Source organism: Morchella importuna (genome assembly GCF_003444635.1).
Source record: "Morchella importuna strain M04M26 chromosome Unknown Morimp01GS089, whole genome shotgun sequence".
In the NCBI taxonomy this organism is placed as follows: domain Eukaryota; kingdom Fungi; phylum Ascomycota; class Pezizomycetes; order Pezizales; family Morchellaceae; genus Morchella; species Morchella importuna.
This window is the reverse complement of record NW_025763485.1, coordinates 14-20,962: the sequence shown is the minus strand read 5'-3', so window position 1 is coordinate 20,962 and position 20,949 is coordinate 14. Positions and strand designations below refer to the sequence as shown.

The following is a 20,949-nucleotide window of genomic DNA, read 5'->3' as shown; positions in this document are numbered from 1 at the left end:
CCAATTTTAGGTGCAAGATTACCGCACAAATACACATCGGTTTAAATACACATCGGTTTCCCCGTTTGAAGTTTAAAGATACATAAATCATGTACGCAACAACAGTCTACGTTATTTCAATTGGGTGTGTTTTCTTACTATGGGTGTTCTTCACGGCTGGGCTCGCCACTGTCCTGAGTGTCTACAAAGCCTTCATCTCCACCGCATACAATCACCTAGCACGCCAGACTCCCCAGCTGCTAAGAGGGAACACCAACGTCACTCGCACAGAGGCCCTCCTATATCTTGTGTATATCATCGGGAATATTATCGCCGTCTTCGTTGAAGACCTTACCCGCAAGGGAATACAGAGCCGAGCTGGATTTCTCGCTTTGATTAATATGGCCCCTTTGGTCTTGGTCGGAAGACCTAACAGCCTTGTCAACAGCTACATGATTTCCCAGCGCACACAGGAGCGCCTGCATACTGTGATAGGGTACATGGTGCTCGTACAATCCGTAATACACACCGCTATTGGTATCTCCATGAACCAGAACCAAAGAAGTTTCACGGGGTATCTTGCGGTGGGCGGTATCACTTTTCTCTGCGTCTTCATGGCCAAGTTTTGTCGTAGCCTGGCGTTCGAGGCATTTCGTGCGCTGCATGTGCTTGTGGCGCTTCTAGTTCTTGTCAGCTTGAGCCTACATGTGCAGATCACTCGTATTCCGCTTCTCCGCACCGGCCCCAGCATCTGCGTATTTGTGATAGTCGCTCTCTGGGCAGCGCTCATTGTTTTTCGAGTGGTTAGGTCTATCTTTAGCAGTCTCGGGGCACGTGCCTACGTCATCGGCCACGAAAAGGATGATGGAATTGTCCAGATAGTTGTCGACTTCAGAAATCCCTGGTTCAAGTTTCAACCGGGCCAATTTATGTATATCACGATCCCTTCAATTAGCTCTAGCGCCGTTTTGCAATCTCATCCATTTCAACTAGTTTGGTGGGATCAGCCACTTTCGAGGGCCTTCTTCCTGGTCAGGCCTGGAAAGGGCTTCACCCGCAATCTTCTTCATCACCGCTCTGCATGGATGAGTAGGGGAGAGTCTACGGAGGATCCAATAATGATGGCGACTACACTAAGGACGATTGTCGAAGGCCCTTACGGTCTTTCTGATCTGAAACTTGGATCTTATGGGACTGTCTTGATGGTGGCCACTGGACTTGGCATAGCCAGCCAACTTCCGTATATCAAGCATCTGCTTGATGCGCACCATAGTCGTAGTGTTACAACCCAAAAAATAAAGCTTTTCTGGGAGGTGCAGATGGAAGGTAGTACACACACGCACACAAGAACACTCTCGTTCCCCCGCCCCTGGCATACCTGCCCAGTTATTGTTGGTGCTGACGTGTTTCTTTTGGTTTTTCAGGCCACAGACACTGGGTTTCCCGATGGATGGCTGAATTGATGAAAGCGGACCTTGATCATGTAGGTGAAACTCCCCCATATTTCCTATTGATATACATTAACAATTTCAGATTTTATCTATATCAATATTTATTACAAAAAGTACCCCCCCAAGAGAGAGGAACGATAGTCCTGGGAGGCACAATTCACTGCGAGTGTACTGGAAAGACGCCGACTTCTCCGGCCTTTTGATGCAGGAAGTGACGAACCGGGTTGGCGATATCATTATCACAGGTACGTTAAGCGGGCCATAACCCGAATCTACCCTCAATAGGGGATATTAACTTCCCGCAAGTGTGCGCAAAGAACGATACAAAACGGGACATCAGAACGCGCATCGGAGCAAGTTTGGGAGGCGGTGTGGTCCTCAAGGAGCTCGATTTTGAACCTTCGGAATAAGGAACCCCAGTCATTTTTTCTCTCTCCTGGCAATTCTGCTGGCTGCTGTATGCGCCGTTTCCAAGTTACTGTAGTGGTTATCCCTGCTCAGAGATACTCAATTTATCGAGTTTTTGAAATATGTAATACGTCTGTGTGTGTCCGCCTGCTCACCTGTAACTACCTGTAATTAGTATGATTCTCAATATCATTTTTTTCATCTATTGGTGGTACTCCCTCGATTTGAGACTTGCCTGTTAAATGTACGACAGATTACAAAACTAGTGCAAATAGAATCAAGAGCGAGCTCAAGTCATATCGCTTGGGCGTTATAGGCACCGCGTTAGCGAAATCTGGCAATCTATATCCTAGTCGCGCGAAACAGTGGGTCCGTGCATTAGCGCCAGAACATTACTCCGGATGCCTCTGCTCTAAACTCAGTAGCGTTGATAAAGTACCACATGTCACATGGAGCCAACTCCATTTTTTGGTAACTTGATTCGCGGCGATCCTAAAGCCTGCCGGTAATCAGAGCTGCCTCCATCTGCGCAAAGTCCCGCCATAGCCGACATTCAAACCGCCTCGAGACTAGGGCGTGACGAAGGCGCATGACACATGTCGTACGGTGGGAACTTTTGAGACGTCCCAACTTTGACCACTTAGTCTTTAAAACTTCTGGTTGAGTAAATCGCTCGGATGTAGAAAAAGTCCCTTTAGCCCAATCCAGGCGGGTCTTGGCACCTATTTTTATGGCAGGATGAATGTCGACGTAATTGAAGTATGGATGAATGGACGAATGTTAGGCCGATATGTCTGTAGTTAGATGTATGTAGATAATGTATGCCTGTTCCGGTTCCAGGCGCATGAAGAGACGGCCTGCTGAAGTCGCATGATACAGGCGTAGCGGAGGGTTGTTGCGGTTTCATTTAAGGCGCATATTGCAGGCGTCATGGGCCACGTCACATAAAGTATGGCGCACGAAGACACTGCCTGATGTTCCGGCGGTTAATCTCCCAAGCATACAGCACATGAAGATAGTTACCAATTATGCGCCCGCCGTGAACGGAGCATGATTATTGATCCGTCAAAACCGGCGGCGACGTTAGCCGCCGGGACACCGCCCATCCCCTTCCGGCGGAACAATTTCGGTCCGCAGTTATCTGCCCGCACAGCCGGCCGCACTTCCGTGTCGGTCATTATTTCTGGAGTTACAGTCGGCTGTATAGCTTTTGGTTCGTTTCAATACTTTCTGGACAGGTAGCGAACACTGTTCTTAGGGACTTTGCGCACAGTCTTTATCGAAGGCAGTTGGAACGGACTTATTCTAACTCTCGCGTAATAACCTCCCATACCGATTTGTTTTTTCCTCAAAAACTACCCAACTGCTATTAAAAGGGGCTTAAATAATGTCACGGTATACACTTGGACAGAGTCAGCCCTAGCAATATTTTGGCATCATTGTGGTTGAGAGGAAGTTTTGAAACACCCTCTACTTTTATGGATCAATAAGTGTACCGAGTATGTTTTCATATTACTACATAAATTATTCATGGGAGCTTTAGATAGGGTTATGCGACCAAACGACTGCAACTATTGTAAGCATACGATAAACTCGCTAACGCATTTTGTACCAAGGTTGTAGCAATCTCGACACAAAACAAAATAATCTAGTTCAAAACCTTGCCTGGATATCACATAACCAACGCAGGAGAAAAAAGGGCAGATCAAATGGCCAAAGAATACATTTGGGTATATTGTTACTGTAGCTCACGCCGACTAATCTTGCTGTACTGGACGCCGCGCGGCCGCGCCCCTTCTCCTATCTTTATGTCTTTTGGCGAGCAGAAAACCGGGCAACCATTCACTACATGCCTCTATCTGGCTCGCAGTATAGCTAGGGGCGGGGTAGAGCTCTCGAAGTCTGGCTTGTAAATCGGCCTCCGCGGTAATCCTTTCTTCCTCAGGAAGCTCTTGGTAAGATGACCGGGTGGTAGCCCATGCGGTTCTGGTCCTCCACACCTTCGTTATAACTACGGGCCGTTAGCGGGACGGGCGTGATCGTAACTCATATGGTGGGTTTTTATTTACCATCCTGAAGCGGCTTCCTGTCATCTCTCAATCTCCCTATTCCAAGAAGATTAAAGAAGTACCCTGGCTCTTGTCTTTCTTGGTAGGATGGACGCGGGATGGTCCTCACGGCTTCGTCTGATGGGGGTGGAGCCCCATCAGACGCAGGTACCCGCGGCGCCGATATATCCGGTGGCGACGATGACGGTTGGCCCCCTTGAGATTCTGACGAGAGAGGGGCGGGTTGTAGGGGGTCGAGTTGTGGCGGAACATCTTGCGATGCTTGCGGTGTCGGCGGCGGAGGAGAGGGTGGAGCGGACATCCTCATACACGTCTTTATATCTTATATATATATCTATGTATATGTAAAATATATAGAGTGGAAACGTTACACCCAAACTCTTAGAGGGAGGGACAATTCTGGCGCAAAGTTTTGCGTTGTATGTTGTAGGTCGCAGGACGATGGTGGGGGCGAGTTTTTATATTTTACGTCGATGCTGATGCGCGACCCGTCTTACGTGGTAGTTCTGCGGAAAACCGCGTTGCTCCGGCAACGTTCGTAATTGGTTCAAGCTATGTGTGCATTATGAGAGGTTCGCACAAAACGATATCGCCATAGATGAAGAGAATAGATACATGTTTGATATCAACGAACTGGTTACAACATGCACATAGACGAAATAAGAATTTTATATAGACCAATAACATAACCAAAAAAAAAAAAAACTGACTATAACAAAGCAAAACAAAACAAGGCCGAAGACATAGAGAGATAAATCTGGCACAGCACACGGCGGATACTTGAACAACCAAAAGGGACCAATAAAACAAAAGCAGAGGGCATAACGAGACAGCAACACACCGAAATATCGGAGGATGACAGTGGATAACCAGAAGGAACCTCATTGGGAAGTGAGTTGCTGCACGAGACTGAAATTAAGACCAACGCGAACTGAACTGAATCCTAAGAACTCAGTGAATTACTCGGGTTGGTGGCAAACGTGCCGTCAGAGGAACAGGCGGTGGCCGTCATTGGCAGCGGGGAGGGTAGTCTTGGCGGCGGCGCCAGACTCCACCCCAAGGGATCTGGGGTTCCACTGCGGCTTCCACAGCGGCTTCCACCGCGACTTTCGGCTTGCCCAGACGGCGCCAACCCATCTTTACCAGCAGCGGTATATACCTCGGGGGGTGGGTTTTTCTTCTTCTACGTGGTGGTCAGTAACTGCGATTGTTCTGAATAAATGGACTTCATACAAGCTCTGGAAGCGGCAGTGGTGTAAACCCTTCGGAGGACAAAAAGACTCTCGCCCTAGTTCTAGCCCCAGGAAACTGGACTACCACATAAACGTCGGCCTGGCTGAGATAGACCAGCTCGCTTGCCTTGGTGAAGAGTGTTTGGCACCGGCGATTGAACTTCCGTTGCAGATTGAAGTCAGGTGCGCCTTTGCGCGTAGTGAAAATAACCTTGCCCATGGCTGATGAGTAGTGGTTTTTTGAAGGTGTATAGGTCAGGTTGTGCGTTATCACAAGAAGTAAAAGTTGTGTCTTTGGTTCGGGTTGGGTTTTGATGTACTCTAGGAGGTGGATGAGCTGCGCTCTACATATACCGCGGTTGAGCACTGTGAAGCGCCTGTCATAGCACTATCATTAGAGATAACACAAGTAATCACCTGCATATTGAAAACGGTGTGTGTTGAGATGGATCTGCATTTGTGATTACCCGTGATTACCCTTAGTAGCTAGATGATCGCCATTAGTCAATCGAATCACACACATATGTGCGAAAAAAAGGGGGCGCATGGCGCTAGTCGGTAGTCACCAAGACACTGTGTGATAAAATAGGCGCCTCCATTGTTGAGAAACGTAAAAATTGAATCCATGTCACATTAGTAAATCCCAGCCGCCTGGTGGCCACGGGTCTCGTTCTGGACCATGTTGATTCGTTCCTCTGTGTGTATACATAACGACAGACACGGTGACAAACGCGGACTCGAAAAGTACACGCACATTGACGAATTTTTAGATCGGGTTCTTGGGACTATGCCTAATGCCCATTGACAGTGCGTGCTATCCCTCATGTAAAAAAAAAAGGATGGCTACAAAAGAACTGCCAAAGAAACCGAGTGAGTGTTCATGATCGAACCGAGTGCTTGCTCATGATGCGCTACATGTCCCCATCACAGGGCGGGAACTTTGTCTAACAGGATCAGAGGTGATCAAGTGGGTGTAGAAATTCCGGCGGGTCAGCTTGACTCTTCCTCGATCAATTTTATTTGCTTTGGATTAGGTTCCGGGCCCACTCTAGGCCAAGTTCCTGGCCGCCTCGGACCAACAGGTGCGGGCCAGGAAGTCGGCCCGGCGCCAGGTTCCTGGCCGCCTCGGACCAACAGGCGATGCGGGCCAGGAAGTCAGCCTGGCGCCAGGTTCCTGGCCGCCTCGGACCAACAGGCGATGCGGGCCAGGAAGTCGGCCTGGCGCCAAGTTTGTTTTTATATAAATTGTCGCGGGTTAAATCGTTCAAGTCTGTTAAATTCCATATCTCACCACACCGCACCACACCCCAAGACTATCATCCAAAGTACACTTCGCACACATATCATTTATTTCAAAATGGCCTATCGCTTGATGTGTGCGCTTGTAATCATCTTCGCAACTCACTGCAGCGGGATTGAGATACATGCCTCAATGGCCCTTGGGTTTGTACTCTGGATCCTTGTTCGTAATAAAGCGTACCTTGTCACTGATGATTGTGCAAGCGTGGGGGTATCACTTGATTCCCCAGTGACTCACAGTCCGATGCCATCCAACCAAACAGCGACTTCCGTTCCCTCTTGGACATCTATCAACCAAACAGCGACTTACGCTCCTTCTTGGACGTCTACCGACCTTTATCCCGCCACTACAGGTACTGTCCTGAACAGCACTGATACGAATGGGACTTTTTACAGCAACACCACGCTCTCGCACAAGCCTGAGGGCCTGCTCACAGATGCAGCAACGCCCACTAACCGCACACCTGCGGCAGTCCCGACATGCTTGGAGCCAGGGGTCGTCTGGCCCAGTCCATCCGACTCGGCTTTCCCCTGCCGCCTTGCACCATCCCTAAGCACCACACTGCCATCCGCAAACATCACCGCACCACCGGAAATTGGATCTGCGTCTGGATTGCGTCTCAATGTTTGGTCTAGGTGCATCGTTATTGTAGTTGGTATTTATTTTTGTTTGTAGATTGTATATGCGTGTGGCCCTGGCGGCTTTTGTTGATCCGATGGTTTGAACTTTCTTTTGTACTGTGGCGACTCCGGTTCTCGGCTTCCTTTTGTTGATCTGGTGGTTTGAACTTTGTCTTCTTTTGTACTGTGGCGACTCCGATTTTCTTTTTAATACAAGCTTATATTATACGCGGACTCCCAATCGCCATAGTTGATACTGCATGTGACCATTCTGTACCTAGAATCAGAAATGAAATAATTACATACACACACACCCAATCGGTGAAATGTGCGCGAGTAGAAATCAATGGCGCTTTGGTAAGGAACCCACAATCGTAAATAACCCCGCTCCGATTCAAAGGGGAAAGACCATGGTTAAGGCAACCACACGGGTCTCGCAACACTGACGGGGGCTCGGTTGGTCCCAGAGGTTTCCGGAGGCACCTCCCCCCGACCTCCCTCGTGGTCTTACAGCTGGTTGTTATTGATTTCATGATTCGCAATAAGTCCATCGAGAGCGGCTCCCTATCGCAAACGGGTCATGTTTGGTGGGTTGGAACGTGGTGAATTTAAACAATCGTTTTATCAGTAGAAAATTTCTATGGGCGGGGGATACTTGTGCTACTGTCTGTTGCGCGTGCGCTGGTTGAATACCCGCGCGGTGTCTTTAGCCGCAGGGACTAAAAACCCCAGGGGTTTTTAGTCCGCGTGGGCTAAAACACAGTGTGGGGTGTTTACCCTTGCGGTATGACATCCTGTGCGGTGGATCACACCACAGGGGTCGGCATACTTCTTGGCAAAGCTTATTTCTATCAGATTTCCCCAGGGCACGGCTCGACGGTTCAACGGGGACTTGGTCTTTTTTTTGTTTGATTCATTAGGGACTTGGTGGTCAAGTTCCCTCTTTTCTAGTTTACGCGATATTTTCAACCATAATCAATTTAATTGAAACCTAGCTATGTCCGTACCGCGAAAGAGAAGAGAAATGAAACAAAGAGACAAAACATGGATCCAAACGTAAGGCTACCCAAACCACCACACAGGTAACAACTAAGAAAACGTCAACATGAAAATGGCACGATCAAAGGGTCCCAGGGCTTGTGTCATCGCGCCCACCTCCTTTTACTACGCACCGCCATTCACTCAATCAACTCCCTCGGGGTCAGAGTCTTCGTTCTCTTCCTCCGAATCCGAATAGGTGTGCGTCGTCTCGCCAGCTTGTCCACGCTTTACCATTCGTTGTGACTCGTGCTTTGCCAACCTTAAAGCCATCTGCCTGTTCTCGATTAACCTTTGGCCGGCAGCCTTGGAGCGAGTGAGGCCTTCATTTGGCTCGATCAGGCCGGCATCATTCGATTTGGCAAAAAGATAGATCTCGAGGTCAGCGGTCTTCTGCGACCGGAATGCGCGCCAGTCTGTCCGAGTCTCCCACGTCGATATCATGTCTTCGGACACCTGGACGTCCCCCCCGGATAGCGCTTCGCGGATAGTACTTGACCATGCGACTTCGATAAGACAATCGCCGATGCGACGCATTGCCCTGCTGGCACTGGCGGTATTCAGTGTGTGGTACCCCATGTGGGCCACACCCACGATGCCTTTGCAGTGCGTCTTGATGGCCATCTTTTCGGTTGAGGACCTTTCTTTGACCCTATGGAGCATCCTGTTCGATATCAAGGACGCATTTACTATATTCGGCTCGGCTGCCAGGCTAGCTGGGGTGTGGAGGAAGTGTTGGCTTATTGACATTAGATGGTATATGCCTGGGCTCGACTCTACCGCGAGCAGCCTATCTCGGTATGCTACCACCTTCCCCCCCGAACTCGGTGATGACAGCATGAACGGTTTTGGTTTCGAGAGCATGGGGCCCTTCGTGATGCTTTTGAGCTGATCTGCCAGCCGGCTCAATTGGCTCATTGTAAGTTCTACATTGGCCTCCCCGCCCTCGTGGGGTTCTTCCGGGCAGTGATCGCTCGGAATAAATTTGAAGTTTGTTTTGCCGTCCTCGACGAACACCGCGACAGAGAGGTTGTCGTGCGACCAATCCACGAAGGCGCGTATGTCAGCGTTTAACCGCCGTGAGCCCTCGGGGATGTCTTTTTGACTCAATGTCGAAGAGGAGGAGATCTTCGTTTGAACATTTTGGGCTTTCTCTTGAAACTCACGGGGGGCGCTTTTGTCGATTTGTTTTCTGGGGATACAAGAGAATTCATGATCTTTAAGGTTGTAGGCCAAGGCTAGATAGTCGCGGTGGAGCATGTGGGCGATGTTCGCCCCTTTCCTCATAACCTCTTTGCTAGCGGGTAGAAACGCCACTGGGAGTGCACCCACTGTGCGGCTTCGTCCCGTTTGGCACACAAGTTCGCGATCGCGATTTGGGGGTCTTTATTGCCAGTTATATTGCCAGCGATCGTACCAGTCGTCATCCTGACATCGACCTGTTCGGCATCGTCCTCATCTTCGTCGTCTTCCTCTTCGTCATCCGATGGGAGGTTCCCGTCGGGGAAATCGTGCCTCCACTTTGTGATGCCCCGGCCGCACATGAAGTTTTCGTCGCTGTACCCCAGGGCCTTCTCGCGTGCCTGGCGGATCTTTGTTTTCATTAGAGTGTGTTTACCGAGGGGCGTCGCCCTCTGGGCCAATTTGAGCGTTCCTCTCAGCCTATCAACATCGTCTTCGAGTTCTTGCATGCCAGACTGAAGTTTCGGTGCCGCATCCGCAAAGGCTATTTTCGCGGAATTGGTTGCTGAGGATCATTCTTCTGGTATTGGGCTTTGATATTGCCATTGACAAACCCGCGGATTCTCTTTATCGGGTAGTGGTGGTATGCTGCTATTTGCTCCTCGAGTGAGAGCGTACCTAGCACATCGTTCTTCGGGGCTCTCGGGGCCATGTTTGATTTCGGGGAGTAGGAGGGTGAGCGCAATCGGGCGTGGTTGGTCGGATTTATGTGGGTGACCGCGAACAAATATATGATGTGGTGCAAGAGGAAGTAGAGGGCGACCCCATCAACCCTGTACGCACCACTTCAGTCAATTCCTCCATTTGCTCTGGGAAGCAAACGTTGAGGGGGAACTGGTGTGAACATCGCCCTCTCGCATCATAGCCGATCTAACCTCACTGATGAGCGCACACCGTTTTTTTTTTTGAAAGGTCGGCGCGGTTATTAGCGCCACCGCGCCAAGGATCGTATATGCAAAAGCAGTTGGATTCGCGACTGCGCGACGCTGTGATTAGGGCAGCTTGCTGCAAGTAACGAGCTGGTACGGAGACTGGGATTAGACTAACTGGGGACTGCATTTGGTGTGGTGGCACAATGCTTTAACCTGACAGGGTTACAAGCCAGATTGGTACATACAGCCGGATGTTGGTTCATTTACCAGGAAAGGAAGGTGTTGGGATCTCCACGGAGCGACGCTGCCAGCCACCAACATTTCAAATCACCTATAAGGACACCCTCTTCCCCTCACGTTACTCCTCATTCCACTCTATTCAGTCCTGACCACTTCATCCCCCATTATTATTTTTCCACCCTTCGTTATCTTCATTCCTCCACAATGTCCATCAACAATATCCCAGACGCATTTGACGAATATTTCAAGCAACCCCCCCACTCCTGGAACATTCAAACCTTTTTGCAACGAGCCGTAGACAACGCCAGCTTGCAGGGGCATCGCTATAACCAAGACCTCACCCATCAGGCGTGGAATAGGAACATCAGAACCCTCATTCACGATATCGATCCGCAACGCAGTAAACGCGCTGGCGAGCTGCTAAGGAAGTGGTCCGCCAAGGTCCGTATATGTCCCCCACGCATTCTTTTTGAAAATATCTCGAGTGAGAATATATCGTGCTTGGTATATACGTACCGGGCACATACACATTACGCATGTAGCCATATGGCTTATGTGGTCCACGATTACAGTCTCTATGGCTTATGTGGAAGTAGCATTCTACTATATGGTGGATGCGTAGAACATTGTCTGCCACCAGTGCGTCAAAGGGCGTCTGGCGTGAGTGGGCTTTGTCGGTTACTGACCTTATACTTCTCTCAAAGGGTCACAAGTCTGATAAGGCACTCGCAAAACGATTTCACACCGCTGCACAGTCGCCTCGCCCCAAAAGCAAAGTCTTCATTAATCGCACCCAAATAGAAACCAACTTGGGAAAGGTCTACACAGGCCGTATTTTGAAACTCAAGAAGCCTCGCAACAAGAAGGCAGATACCCCTGATACGTCGGTCGGCAGCGCTGATACGTCGGTCGGCTGCACTGATGTAACGTTGCCACATTACAACCAACTTACTTTGACAATTTGCTAAATATTCATAGTCTCCACCTGACTCCACCGAATCTGCTGAACCTGACACCATATATCTGATGGAATTAGACCCCGCAGAAAAATTATGTTTACCTACTGGAAAATACCTCGAGGACATCATTCTTAGATATGCCCGAAGTGTAGAGGCTCTGGACTTGAGCCATTGGCGCATTATAGACTCTGCTGATATTGAACTTCGCGCAATACTCCACCGTCACCTGTGGGAGTCACTTCCCGAACTTAATGAAGATTATCCCCAATGCCCGGCTTGGTTCTCGGCCCATGCTGATAAATATAAAATGGTACGTCACCTGCCTTTTTATATTGATTACATCGTCTAACGCTTCACTAGGTGCGAGATCTTCCTGCATGTGACAAGGTTTCTGAACTGAAGGACCCTCAACACGATCCCTTTGTGATCCGCTGGATTAACCGTTCCTATGAGCATATGTAAGCCCGCTTCATATGCTTTTCGGTTTCAGATCTAATGGCGCGTAGCGTATCTCTCCTCACTCACTCCCATTTACTCAGTCAACCGCTTGGCGAAGGGGCCTGGGAAGGTATATATTGGAACATTATTGACCTCTCTTTCACGAACCTGCCTGATTTATGGCTTCAAAGGTCTTCAACTCGTTACTTCTTATAAACAAAATGGGCTATCGGTTAATTATTTATAGACGCGACATACCTCTATCTTGTGCAGCAACTGATACCACGCTTCTTGTTGACGCCGCCTACCGCCATGACGGTGTTATTCTCACACGACAGCTTGGTCATCTCCCCCAGGTTCTGGAGTTTGGCGCCATTGAAGTGTCTAGGCGATGGGAAGGTGACAATGCTTCAAAGTGGAATAACGACATAGCCAAACTGTATGTTGGCTGCCGTGCAATGTTGAACGCTTTGAAACAGGTTGTCCATCATGACGCAGAAACTGTGAAGAAACTTTCAGTTGTTGGCATTATCCAAGCCGGTATTCTATTCTCCCTTTGTCTCTTTCTCGTTTGGCCTATTTTCTAATATATGCAAAGGCCCCAACACTATGGTGTTTATCATGCGCTGTGTTGGACCGAACCTTTACACCCTTCGTCGCGGCTCCCGCCATTCTCTTCCTAACCACATTGCGCACATTCATACATTGGACCGTGTTTTGGCTGCAATCTGGATTGCTCGGGTTGGCACCTCTTTCTTCCTGGTTTTATTCACTTCTAACAACTGCCAGGAATGTATTCAAAACTCTTACCGCGCAGTTTCGGAATATATGGCCCACCCTGGCTCACAACGCTATTCTAATTCTATGAACTCTCCTTCGTTTTTGTGAAATCTTTTGGTTGTGACTTGACTCTTTTTTGTTTCACGCATTCCGTGATCTGTTTGCAAATTTTATTATCATCTTTCTTTTTGGAATCTTTTTGTTCGCAATAGCTTCTTATTTACGCCGAGTCTTGCTCTACTTGTATTACCGTCGTTGCGTCCCTTTGTAACAAGCTGAATCTTATTATAGTATATCTTTATATCAATGTGTTCTCTTTCGTTCGCGTTGCGTGTTGACGATCTTGGTCCTATCTCGTTGTTGACTTTCTGCGTAGCCCATACTCCAGTGTCTTCTATATTCCTTCCATCTGTTATGCCCACTACCACAATTGTAATCCAAACTTGCCGCGCCCTCGAGCCCATTTAGTGTGAAACCTTACGTTAGACAATATACGTTACATTATCTGCCTCCCCGATTCTCGCCTCCGTGCGTCCATCATTTATCTATCGCATGTTATAACACGGGGAGGAAGAAATTGATGACAATGCGGTGGTGATATGGCCCATTGAAACATACAATAAACAATGCACATTATTAAATTATCAACTCATTTTTCTAGCGCTCTGAAAATGTTCCCCGTCTGTCGCCTGTGGGTCGGTCTTCCGTACGTCTGTCCCAGCATCATTTATCTTCATCACACATTATCACTCGCATCATCATAATACTTGAATTATCAACTCATTTTTCTAGCGCTCTGAAAATGTTCCCGTCTGTCGCCTGCGGGTCGGTCTTCCGTACGTCTGTCCCAGCATCATTTATCTTCATCACACATTATCACTCGCATCATCATAATACTTGAAATATAATCTATTTGGTATTGAGTATATCTAATTACATATTCTAACATAACAAAAGGAAACTAAATTAATAAGGTCTCGGATAAAGGTAAATGGAAATGGATTCTACGGAACAAGTGACATTACACATAAAGTCTGATATTATGCTCGCTGTAAAAGTGACTCTTTAGGTGCTCGCCTTCATCCAATACATGTGGGCACGCGCCGAAAGGACACATGACAGGCTGCTTGGAGCTAATATGGATGTCGTGACGTGAATAGATATGTTTTCGAAGTGTCCCCTCCGAGTGAAAACTGTGTTCTCTATCCGTTTGTTGTAACTCACTATCGCTAAGACAAAAAGGGCACTGTTTGGGCCCACTCGCCCTCTTCTTCCTCCCGCGAGTGCGGTGATTACGTGCATTTGGTTCGCTGCTATGGGTTGGAGAATTGCCTGGACCTGGCTCACTGTGGTGAATCGGTGGACTGTTTGGGTTTGGTTCGCTGCTGTCATGGGTTGGAGGGTTGATTGGATTTGGCTCACTGTGATGAATCGGTGGACTGTTTGGATTTGGTTCGCTGTTGCCGTGAATCCGGGGCTTTTGGCGACATAGCCCAGTGAGCGCTCGTAAGGCATCTGCCCACGCGATATTGTTGCCTACACCCTTGTAGTAGTCGGCAATTACAGTTCGCAACGAACACAAATTGGGCTCCTCGGCAGTAAACTTTGATGCTTCTGCACCACCAAGTTGCAGTTTTATTTCTTCATGGTCCACGTTGCTGAACCAATCTTTTCTTGTCCGGTCAAACTCTGCGCGCTCTATAGTCCGTTTCCGCGCGTTAAGCCGCCTTTGCAACGCAAGATATGCCTTGTGCCCGGCTGGATCTTGGACGCTGGCTGCTCTGAGTGTCTTGGACTTGGCTCTCAACCTCTTTGCTAGTCGTTGTGCATCGGCTGTCATCTTGACAATTTCTGGGTGTGCCTCAAGGTCGATCTTAGACCGGTCAACTTTGACTGGTGCTCGGGGGTCTCTCTTGGCGCTCATCAAGCCAATGTTCCGGATAAGGTCAGATCGACTGACGGTTCCCAGGTATGCGCTCTGTGTGTCGATTTTCACGGTTTGATGCAAATAATGCTTCCGGAAGGTGTCGGCTCTTGAGTGGCCCATGATCTGATTTCTCTGGACCTCTGATACCTCCGGAGCTAGAAGCTCAGTCAGCTAAAGGATCTCGATAATGGAACGGCGGAGGCAAAAGAAAACATACAATCCACGGCATTCGCAGCTCCTCTGCGCAAAACGTAAGTAGTCAACCTTTGTGGATAACCTGATAAGACGCCTAATCGCCCAACATAGTGATTTAAATCGCGATATGCCATCGGCGTAGTCCGGGATATATCCGTCCCTTCTTGTCGCCGAAATACCGGAGTTTCGAGCATATCCTCTTTCCAATTTATTGATAGTGTCTCTTTGAAGTCGGGGATTTCCAGCGCAAATAGGTCTTCTGGCTTTTTTATTCCGCCTTCCATAAATGCGTTATCGGCAAATGCCAACGCTAGGAAATTCATAATGGGACAAAATATTGGGTTGTCTCGCCTCTCGTAAAGAACGTATGTCACTCTGGATGAACGTCAGCCTCCAAGTCGTATTGATGGGGGCGACAATATACTCACGGTTCACGTTTATTCCTCTTGCCCTTGAGAAATGTAGTGGTCACTTCTAACACCAGAATCACACCACCATGTTCGCCGTTCCTTAATAACGATAGACCCATATCCTATAATTATCAACACTTGTACAAGTCTCAAACAATTACGAAAATACCTTGTATTTCAATACCTGGCTAAGACCCTTATAGGCATTAGCCTCGATGATAGAGCCCGGCCTCGATGATGTGTATGCGATAAGTTGCATTAAAAAAGCAACCTGTATCTTATAACGACCATGACATGTACTCTGTACGTCTCGACACCAATGGTAATATAACAGGTTAAATAAATCGGTCACGCAGCAAGTTGGCTTCTCTTTACGCTCCATTATAAGATCGAAATCCTCCGTGAGAGTCGACTCGATAAACTGCGAAGTTCGTTAGTGACAGCCATGTCTTTTTGATTTTCCATTCCCACCTTATTAATGGCATCGTTTATCTTCCTGGGAAGTTGCACCTGGGTGTATTTGTAGTAGACCATTTGCAGGGTTTTAAATAAGCCCTCTACTGTTGATCTGTGCAGACGTCCCTTCTTCTTGATCGTGCGGGAAGATCTCAGACGATATAACAGATATAGTTGAATTTCTGCCGTGGTTAATAGCCTCAGGGCGTCCGTACCCGTGCGTAAATTGCGTTTACACAGAACAGTTTCGTTAAACCTGCGCAAGCTGTCAGATACCGAAATCCATGTCTTTCAGAAGAGAATGAACAGGTGGTACGGAGTGCTTCACTTGTTAAACCAAACCCAGAACGACTTGACCGCCTCCTGTGTACTGGGCGCAAATGACTTTTCCGTGATCGACCCGGACCCAGTTTCTAGTTCTGCCCACGCCCCCTCCCAATCAAAGTGTTCTCTCTCTTCATCCCCTAATGTCATGTCGCAATCGTCTTCACCCAATCTCATATCGCAATCCAAGTCCATCTGGTCGGCGAATTCGGGGTGTGGTTGTTGGAGTCGCGACATATTGGGTTTTTGTATAGTATTGGAATTCTGGGCTCGTGGGTGTGAGGTAGAGGATGTGGGGTAGAGAGCTTTCTGATACAGCTGTGAGCGGGCTGGTCGTCGTATTTAATACATTCGGTAGAGACATGGTGAGGCATGGCGCGTGTTTTTCGCGTTGTCTGATGAGGTTCGGTTAACTAACATCGTTGCCAGGGGAATATGAGCCATGTTAGCAAGGGTAATACAAGAAGTTATCGACGTCGGGATTCTGGAATATGGCAGACGTTTGCCTCGACATCCTTAGGTAGAGTACTTATGTACACTCACTCACGGGGTGAAGGTGGATCCTGTCTGATGGCGGTCAGGGATTTGAGGCCAATAAAAGAGTTAGGTTTTAGACGCCAAGGGCAAATTACTGCAAACAGAACCATCAGACAAGATCCGCCGTCAGTAGGTGAGCGACTGTACCTATTGTATGTATATCTGTCACTTGACCAACACAAAGATCGCGGAGGCCCTAAACTGCCCCGTGCGCTCAAAGTTCATGGCTCGTAGGTTCATGACGTTTCCGAACACGACTGCTATTGCATGCCATACAAAAAAGCGCCAAATCCACCTTTTTGTATGTCATGCAATATTGGTCGTGTTCGGAAACGTCATGAACCTACGAGTACATGTAGGGCTCACCAATGCCGACTAGCGCTATAGCAGGAAGAAAAAGTAAAGTTTCTCAAACTTAGCCAATCACAAGCTTTTGAAATAAACATTGCATACTCAGTGCCAGTATATCTATATATGCACTACAAGAAGTTTCCGGCCTTCGGCCGGTACTACTCGCAATTTCATAGCGTTTCCGGACGCAACTGCTATTGCATACACAGAAAAAAATCGCCAAGGCTATCTTTTGTATGGCATGCAATAGTGGTCGCGTCCGGAAACGTCAAAAAACTACGAGTACATCTATAGCTATATCAATCAATCCAATATACAGGCAAGCCGCTTTGCGGCTTATTTTCTCTATTTGCCTGGCAGGCAAAGTCTATCACTATATGTGCTTGATCTGGTCGATATGTGCCTTTTCTGATATCCGCCATATATCAGTGGGACAATTTCTCCAGTTCAAGCTGCAAGTATCCCTTTAACAGCCACTAAGCCGCTAGAATCGAGCTACTGATCGATTCCCAGAACCAGCCGAAAACTATTATATTAACAGTCTAACACTCAGAACAATACCCTATGTTCATATCCAACACAACATGTTTCAAGTGAAACAAAACCTCTCTCAATGAGCCAATCAAAAGCACATGCATATGCAGGCTATAATTATATACTTATTATACATACTTGTTCGATGTAATCGCTTAACTGTGGCCATAGATTTTCATACCTCCCGAAACTGGGACAATTCCAATATTAATAATTCAGTATATACATATATATAATGAGTAACTACTAGCCTAGGACGCATACGCAGCCCAAAGCAGTACTGGAGTCTAGCTACAAGGCAAAGGCAATCGAGGAGATCACATGTACGTTTAACTTACTGGCCAATCTCAAGCAGTTCAATATATATTTGCGCAGTCATCCTGTTATTTAATTAGTACATATAAGTCCAAACCGAGTACATACATATGGTTCTCATAAAGTACGCTTGATTCCTGACAATGTACATGTAGTTGATAAACCACGAACTGGATATAAAGTACATGTACTTAATAAATTACGTCGTACGTACTTACATATTAATACATATTATCATCAAGGACTAGTGGCAGCTGCCTCTAAGGCAAGATGTCATTTCAAACGTAGTAGTATTTTTTTAATATACATATAGTCTATGTTTCTCTCAAATATCTTAAGCACCTCAGGGATCAATCGCTTCGCTTTACTCGAGTAAGGCAATTAATGCATAGTATATATATATAGGTATCTCGAAACAGTTGTTTCTGCTCGCCAGCTTGGGATGTAACCTCGTATACTTGAGCAGCATGCAGCAGTGCGTACGTACGTAGTAGTCCTGTCGAATATACTTGCAGCTTGAGCGCTATATATATATATATATGTTATACGACGTACTAGAATTAAGCCGGTCGAAGTTTTGAGGATGTTGTTTGGCGGGCTTCTGATCCATATATCAATAACCTTCCTCCCCGGTATATATTTCTTTTCGAGTTTGCGTAATTGAGTGAGAAACTCCAAGGGTATAAATATCTGCAGCTAGTTAGAGCTACATAATTAGTTCGATTTTCCGAAAATAAGTTCTAACTAGCTCGTACCAAATCCTTGGCAAGCTGGGGGACTTCTGCTCGACGTTTGCCAAGCCTAGGTATGTCGAGCGATATACCATGATTCAGGCCAGTCCAGGACTTCATAAAAGCTAGACCGCAAGAACCCCCGTGCCTACCACACAACTCTCTCTCTAACTTATCCCTTGATAATATACCATTAGCACTTACTAAATTCGCTACCTCTACACGGTATACACGATGGTTAACAAGCTATATTGCTATGATCAGACAACACTCATGGAAGTCGGGCCGTATCATAATCTCGAACGGGACTTGGCTTAGCGCCGTGAACTCGTAATGTGGTTCCGGTCGGTGGTCAATGGCCGAAGATGTAAGGTATTTGTATGTGAAGTATTATAAGTTGTGATTGAAAGGTTAAAGATAAATGATAGTCATAGTAATATTCAAGGAGATGCATGTAATTAGTGTTATTTTTCTCGAATTAGACCTTGGCTGAGTATTGAATGTACAATACCAAAAAAGGGGTAGGGATAGGTATCGTAGTACTATGGTAGTGTTGCCCTAATAGGGTATTTTGAGGACAGCGGCATCATTTCAGAATTTTGAGGAAACTATTTTTCACAGAATACCGTAGCAACACCGTAGCAATACCGTAGCACTACCACAGCAATATAGACGTATTTTAGCTCTGTGACCCGCAGCAGGTCCGGTGCGCTAGCGCCAAGTACAGTGAGCCAGAACCAGGTCCAGCGCTAGGTCCAGTAAGCCAGTATGCTAGGTCCAGTACCACAAACAGCCACCATCACCATCACCATCATCACCATCATCACAACCACCATCATCATCACCACCACTACAAGAGCACCACAACCCGGTAGTGGGTGGTGCCTCAGGTTAAAGTAGCGAGTATATGGATGCTTCAGAGCACAAAATTTATTTTTCAAAAGTATATCCCAAATGTTTAAAGCCCATCCTAGGATAATTAGAATTGATGGAGCCAAGCATGAATGAATATCTGGTGATCTTTGATTCCGAAATGCTTCATCCCCAAATATGATATTTCAGGGTTAGGTGAGAGCTAGCCTGGCATTGTCCCAAATACTATGAAATGCGGAATCACTAGTATGGTAGTACAGATTTACCACCCACACTATGCAATCCATAGAATACATAGTTTATATAATACAGTATTGATACGGCATTGATACTAGAGCATTTGCTGAAATGCGGCTTTACTTTTTTGACTACTGGAGCGCTACCCTATTTTGTGGAATGCGCGTAGTACTACCATACTAATCCCTACCCGTTTTTTGGTACTGTAGCGTTCCGAATTTACTAGAAGCCTTATTATCGGGCTGTTAAACCGAGCTGGGTATTGCTAGAGCTAGAGTTAAAGTTTAAGATAGTAATTCAAAGCTGACAAAAATAGTGTGACTGGGTTTAGTATCGGCTCGATCAAGCTGCTCGTCGTATCAGCTTTCACAACTTTCGCACTCTATATGAGTGATAACCTGTGACGTAAATTGATCAAAATTTCTTTTTCACAAAATTAATAAAAACCTGAAAGTATAGTATGTTATTGGCATTTAACGCGATTAACCAGTATTAGTTTCTTTGTTTATTATCCGCCTGGTCAATAATATGTTTTGTTGAGTATATAGAGAATTTCTGTGTACCTATGTAGCTACATGTAGGCCTCTACATGTATCTGCGCCCAGATCATGAGAGGAACATTTGCGGCGTTAATTGTCTACATATATTAGCCTATATAGTATTCAAGAGCGCACGTCTCGAATTCTCTCAAGATATCTCCAGATTAGTTTAAGTCTGTATCGCATCGTATGTACATGTAGTATCGCGTCTAGAACCCACATGTAATTTTATGGAAATACGAAAGTTATATATATTAGGCCCGTTCGGCAACAGTCCAAGACGGCGTTTACAGGGATGAAACCTCAGTTTTGGCGACTTGTTTGTTAGGCATTGGCCCTTGAAAACTCAGTTTTGTCTTGTTCCCGAACGGGCCCTTAGTTAAATGTAACAGGGTTATACGTTAACTAAAACTGAATTTAAATAGTGTGTCAGTCAGTGGCAAAATACATACATGTACTTAGATGTACAACAGTATGCAGGCCTAGGATCCTTCACTAAACGTACATGTAGTTATCACTCTAATTTGAATACCACCAAGGTAATCCCATGATTATAACTTGCGCTCGCAATGGTCTTTGGCGCTGGCAGGTGACAATTGATCTGTAAACCTAGGAGTATCTACATGTACACATATATGTATGCTCCTCTAAAAGGTGAAATATATAGAGAACAGGCAAATAAGATCCATGGTACTAATGGTCGGCCTTGTAGTTACCCACAGATTTATTTGGCTTTATTGTTTTTTGGGAGTGAAATATATATATATTTATCAGATTTAGCACGGGAAAGCTCCCATGGGAAAGGTACGTACGCCGGTGATGCTGTTGTTAATTTATTTAAATTTATTGTATGCAAATGAAGATACGGTGACCCGTATGTGCGAGGCTCGCA

The 20,949-nt window shown here is 46.7% G+C and overlaps 7 protein-coding genes across 7 annotated transcripts; 2 read left to right on the top strand and 5 right to left on the bottom strand.

The window, feature by feature from the left end:
- Nucleotides 1-89: 89 nt before the first annotated feature.
- Nucleotides 90-1,840, top strand: LAJ45_11709 (uncharacterized protein; the record flags this gene model as incomplete). The annotated part of the gene is made up of 5 exons (XM_046121184.1): nt 90-1,305; nt 1,404-1,462; nt 1,513-1,543; nt 1,610-1,675; nt 1,737-1,840. The coding sequence occupies 5 exons, from the start codon at nt 90-92 to the stop codon at nt 1,838-1,840; spliced, it is 1,476 nt and encodes a 491-aa protein (XP_045965617.1).
- Nucleotides 1,841-3,595: 1,755 nt separating this feature from the next.
- LAJ45_11708 (uncharacterized protein) lies at nt 3,596-4,208 on the bottom strand (the record flags this gene model as incomplete). Its single annotated transcript, XM_046121183.1, has 2 exons — nt 3,596-3,849; nt 3,908-4,208. The coding sequence occupies 2 exons, from the start codon at nt 4,206-4,208 to the stop codon at nt 3,596-3,598; spliced, it is 555 nt and encodes a 184-aa protein (XP_045965616.1).
- A 642-nt stretch (nt 4,209-4,850) lies between these two features.
- On the bottom strand, nt 4,851-5,359 carry LAJ45_11707 (uncharacterized protein; the record flags this gene model as incomplete). The annotated part of the gene is made up of 2 exons (XM_046121182.1): nt 4,851-5,090; nt 5,141-5,359. 2 exons carry the CDS (start codon nt 5,357-5,359, stop codon nt 4,851-4,853), a joined length of 459 nt encoding a protein of 152 aa, XP_045965615.1.
- A 1,469-nt stretch (nt 5,360-6,828) lies between these two features.
- LAJ45_11706 (uncharacterized protein) lies at nt 6,829-7,080 on the bottom strand (the record flags this gene model as incomplete). Its single annotated transcript, XM_046121181.1, has 1 exon — nt 6,829-7,080. The coding sequence occupies one exon, from the start codon at nt 7,078-7,080 to the stop codon at nt 6,829-6,831; it is 252 nt and encodes an 83-aa protein (XP_045965614.1).
- A 1,161-nt stretch (nt 7,081-8,241) lies between these two features.
- On the bottom strand, nt 8,242-9,991 carry LAJ45_11705 (uncharacterized protein; the record flags this gene model as incomplete). The annotated part of the gene is made up of 3 exons (XM_046121180.1): nt 8,242-9,428; nt 9,515-9,823; nt 9,958-9,991. The coding sequence occupies 3 exons, from the start codon at nt 9,989-9,991 to the stop codon at nt 8,242-8,244; spliced, it is 1,530 nt and encodes a 509-aa protein (XP_045965613.1).
- Nucleotides 9,992-10,655: 664 nt separating this feature from the next.
- Nucleotides 10,656-12,736, top strand: LAJ45_11704 (uncharacterized protein; the record flags this gene model as incomplete). Its single annotated transcript, XM_046121179.1, has 10 exons — nt 10,656-10,892; nt 11,156-11,374; nt 11,430-11,720; nt 11,771-11,868; nt 11,917-12,039; nt 12,096-12,166; nt 12,237-12,247; nt 12,328-12,388; nt 12,447-12,589; nt 12,638-12,736. The coding sequence occupies 10 exons, from the start codon at nt 10,656-10,658 to the stop codon at nt 12,734-12,736; spliced, it is 1,353 nt and encodes a 450-aa protein (XP_045965612.1).
- A 913-nt stretch (nt 12,737-13,649) lies between these two features.
- On the bottom strand, nt 13,650-16,177 carry LAJ45_11703 (uncharacterized protein; the record flags this gene model as incomplete). The annotated part of the gene is made up of 6 exons (XM_046121178.1): nt 13,650-14,710; nt 14,773-15,125; nt 15,179-15,282; nt 15,330-15,581; nt 15,632-15,872; nt 15,945-16,177. The coding sequence occupies 6 exons, from the start codon at nt 16,175-16,177 to the stop codon at nt 13,650-13,652; spliced, it is 2,244 nt and encodes a 747-aa protein (XP_045965611.1).
- Between the last annotated feature and the right edge of the window lie 4,772 nt (nt 16,178-20,949).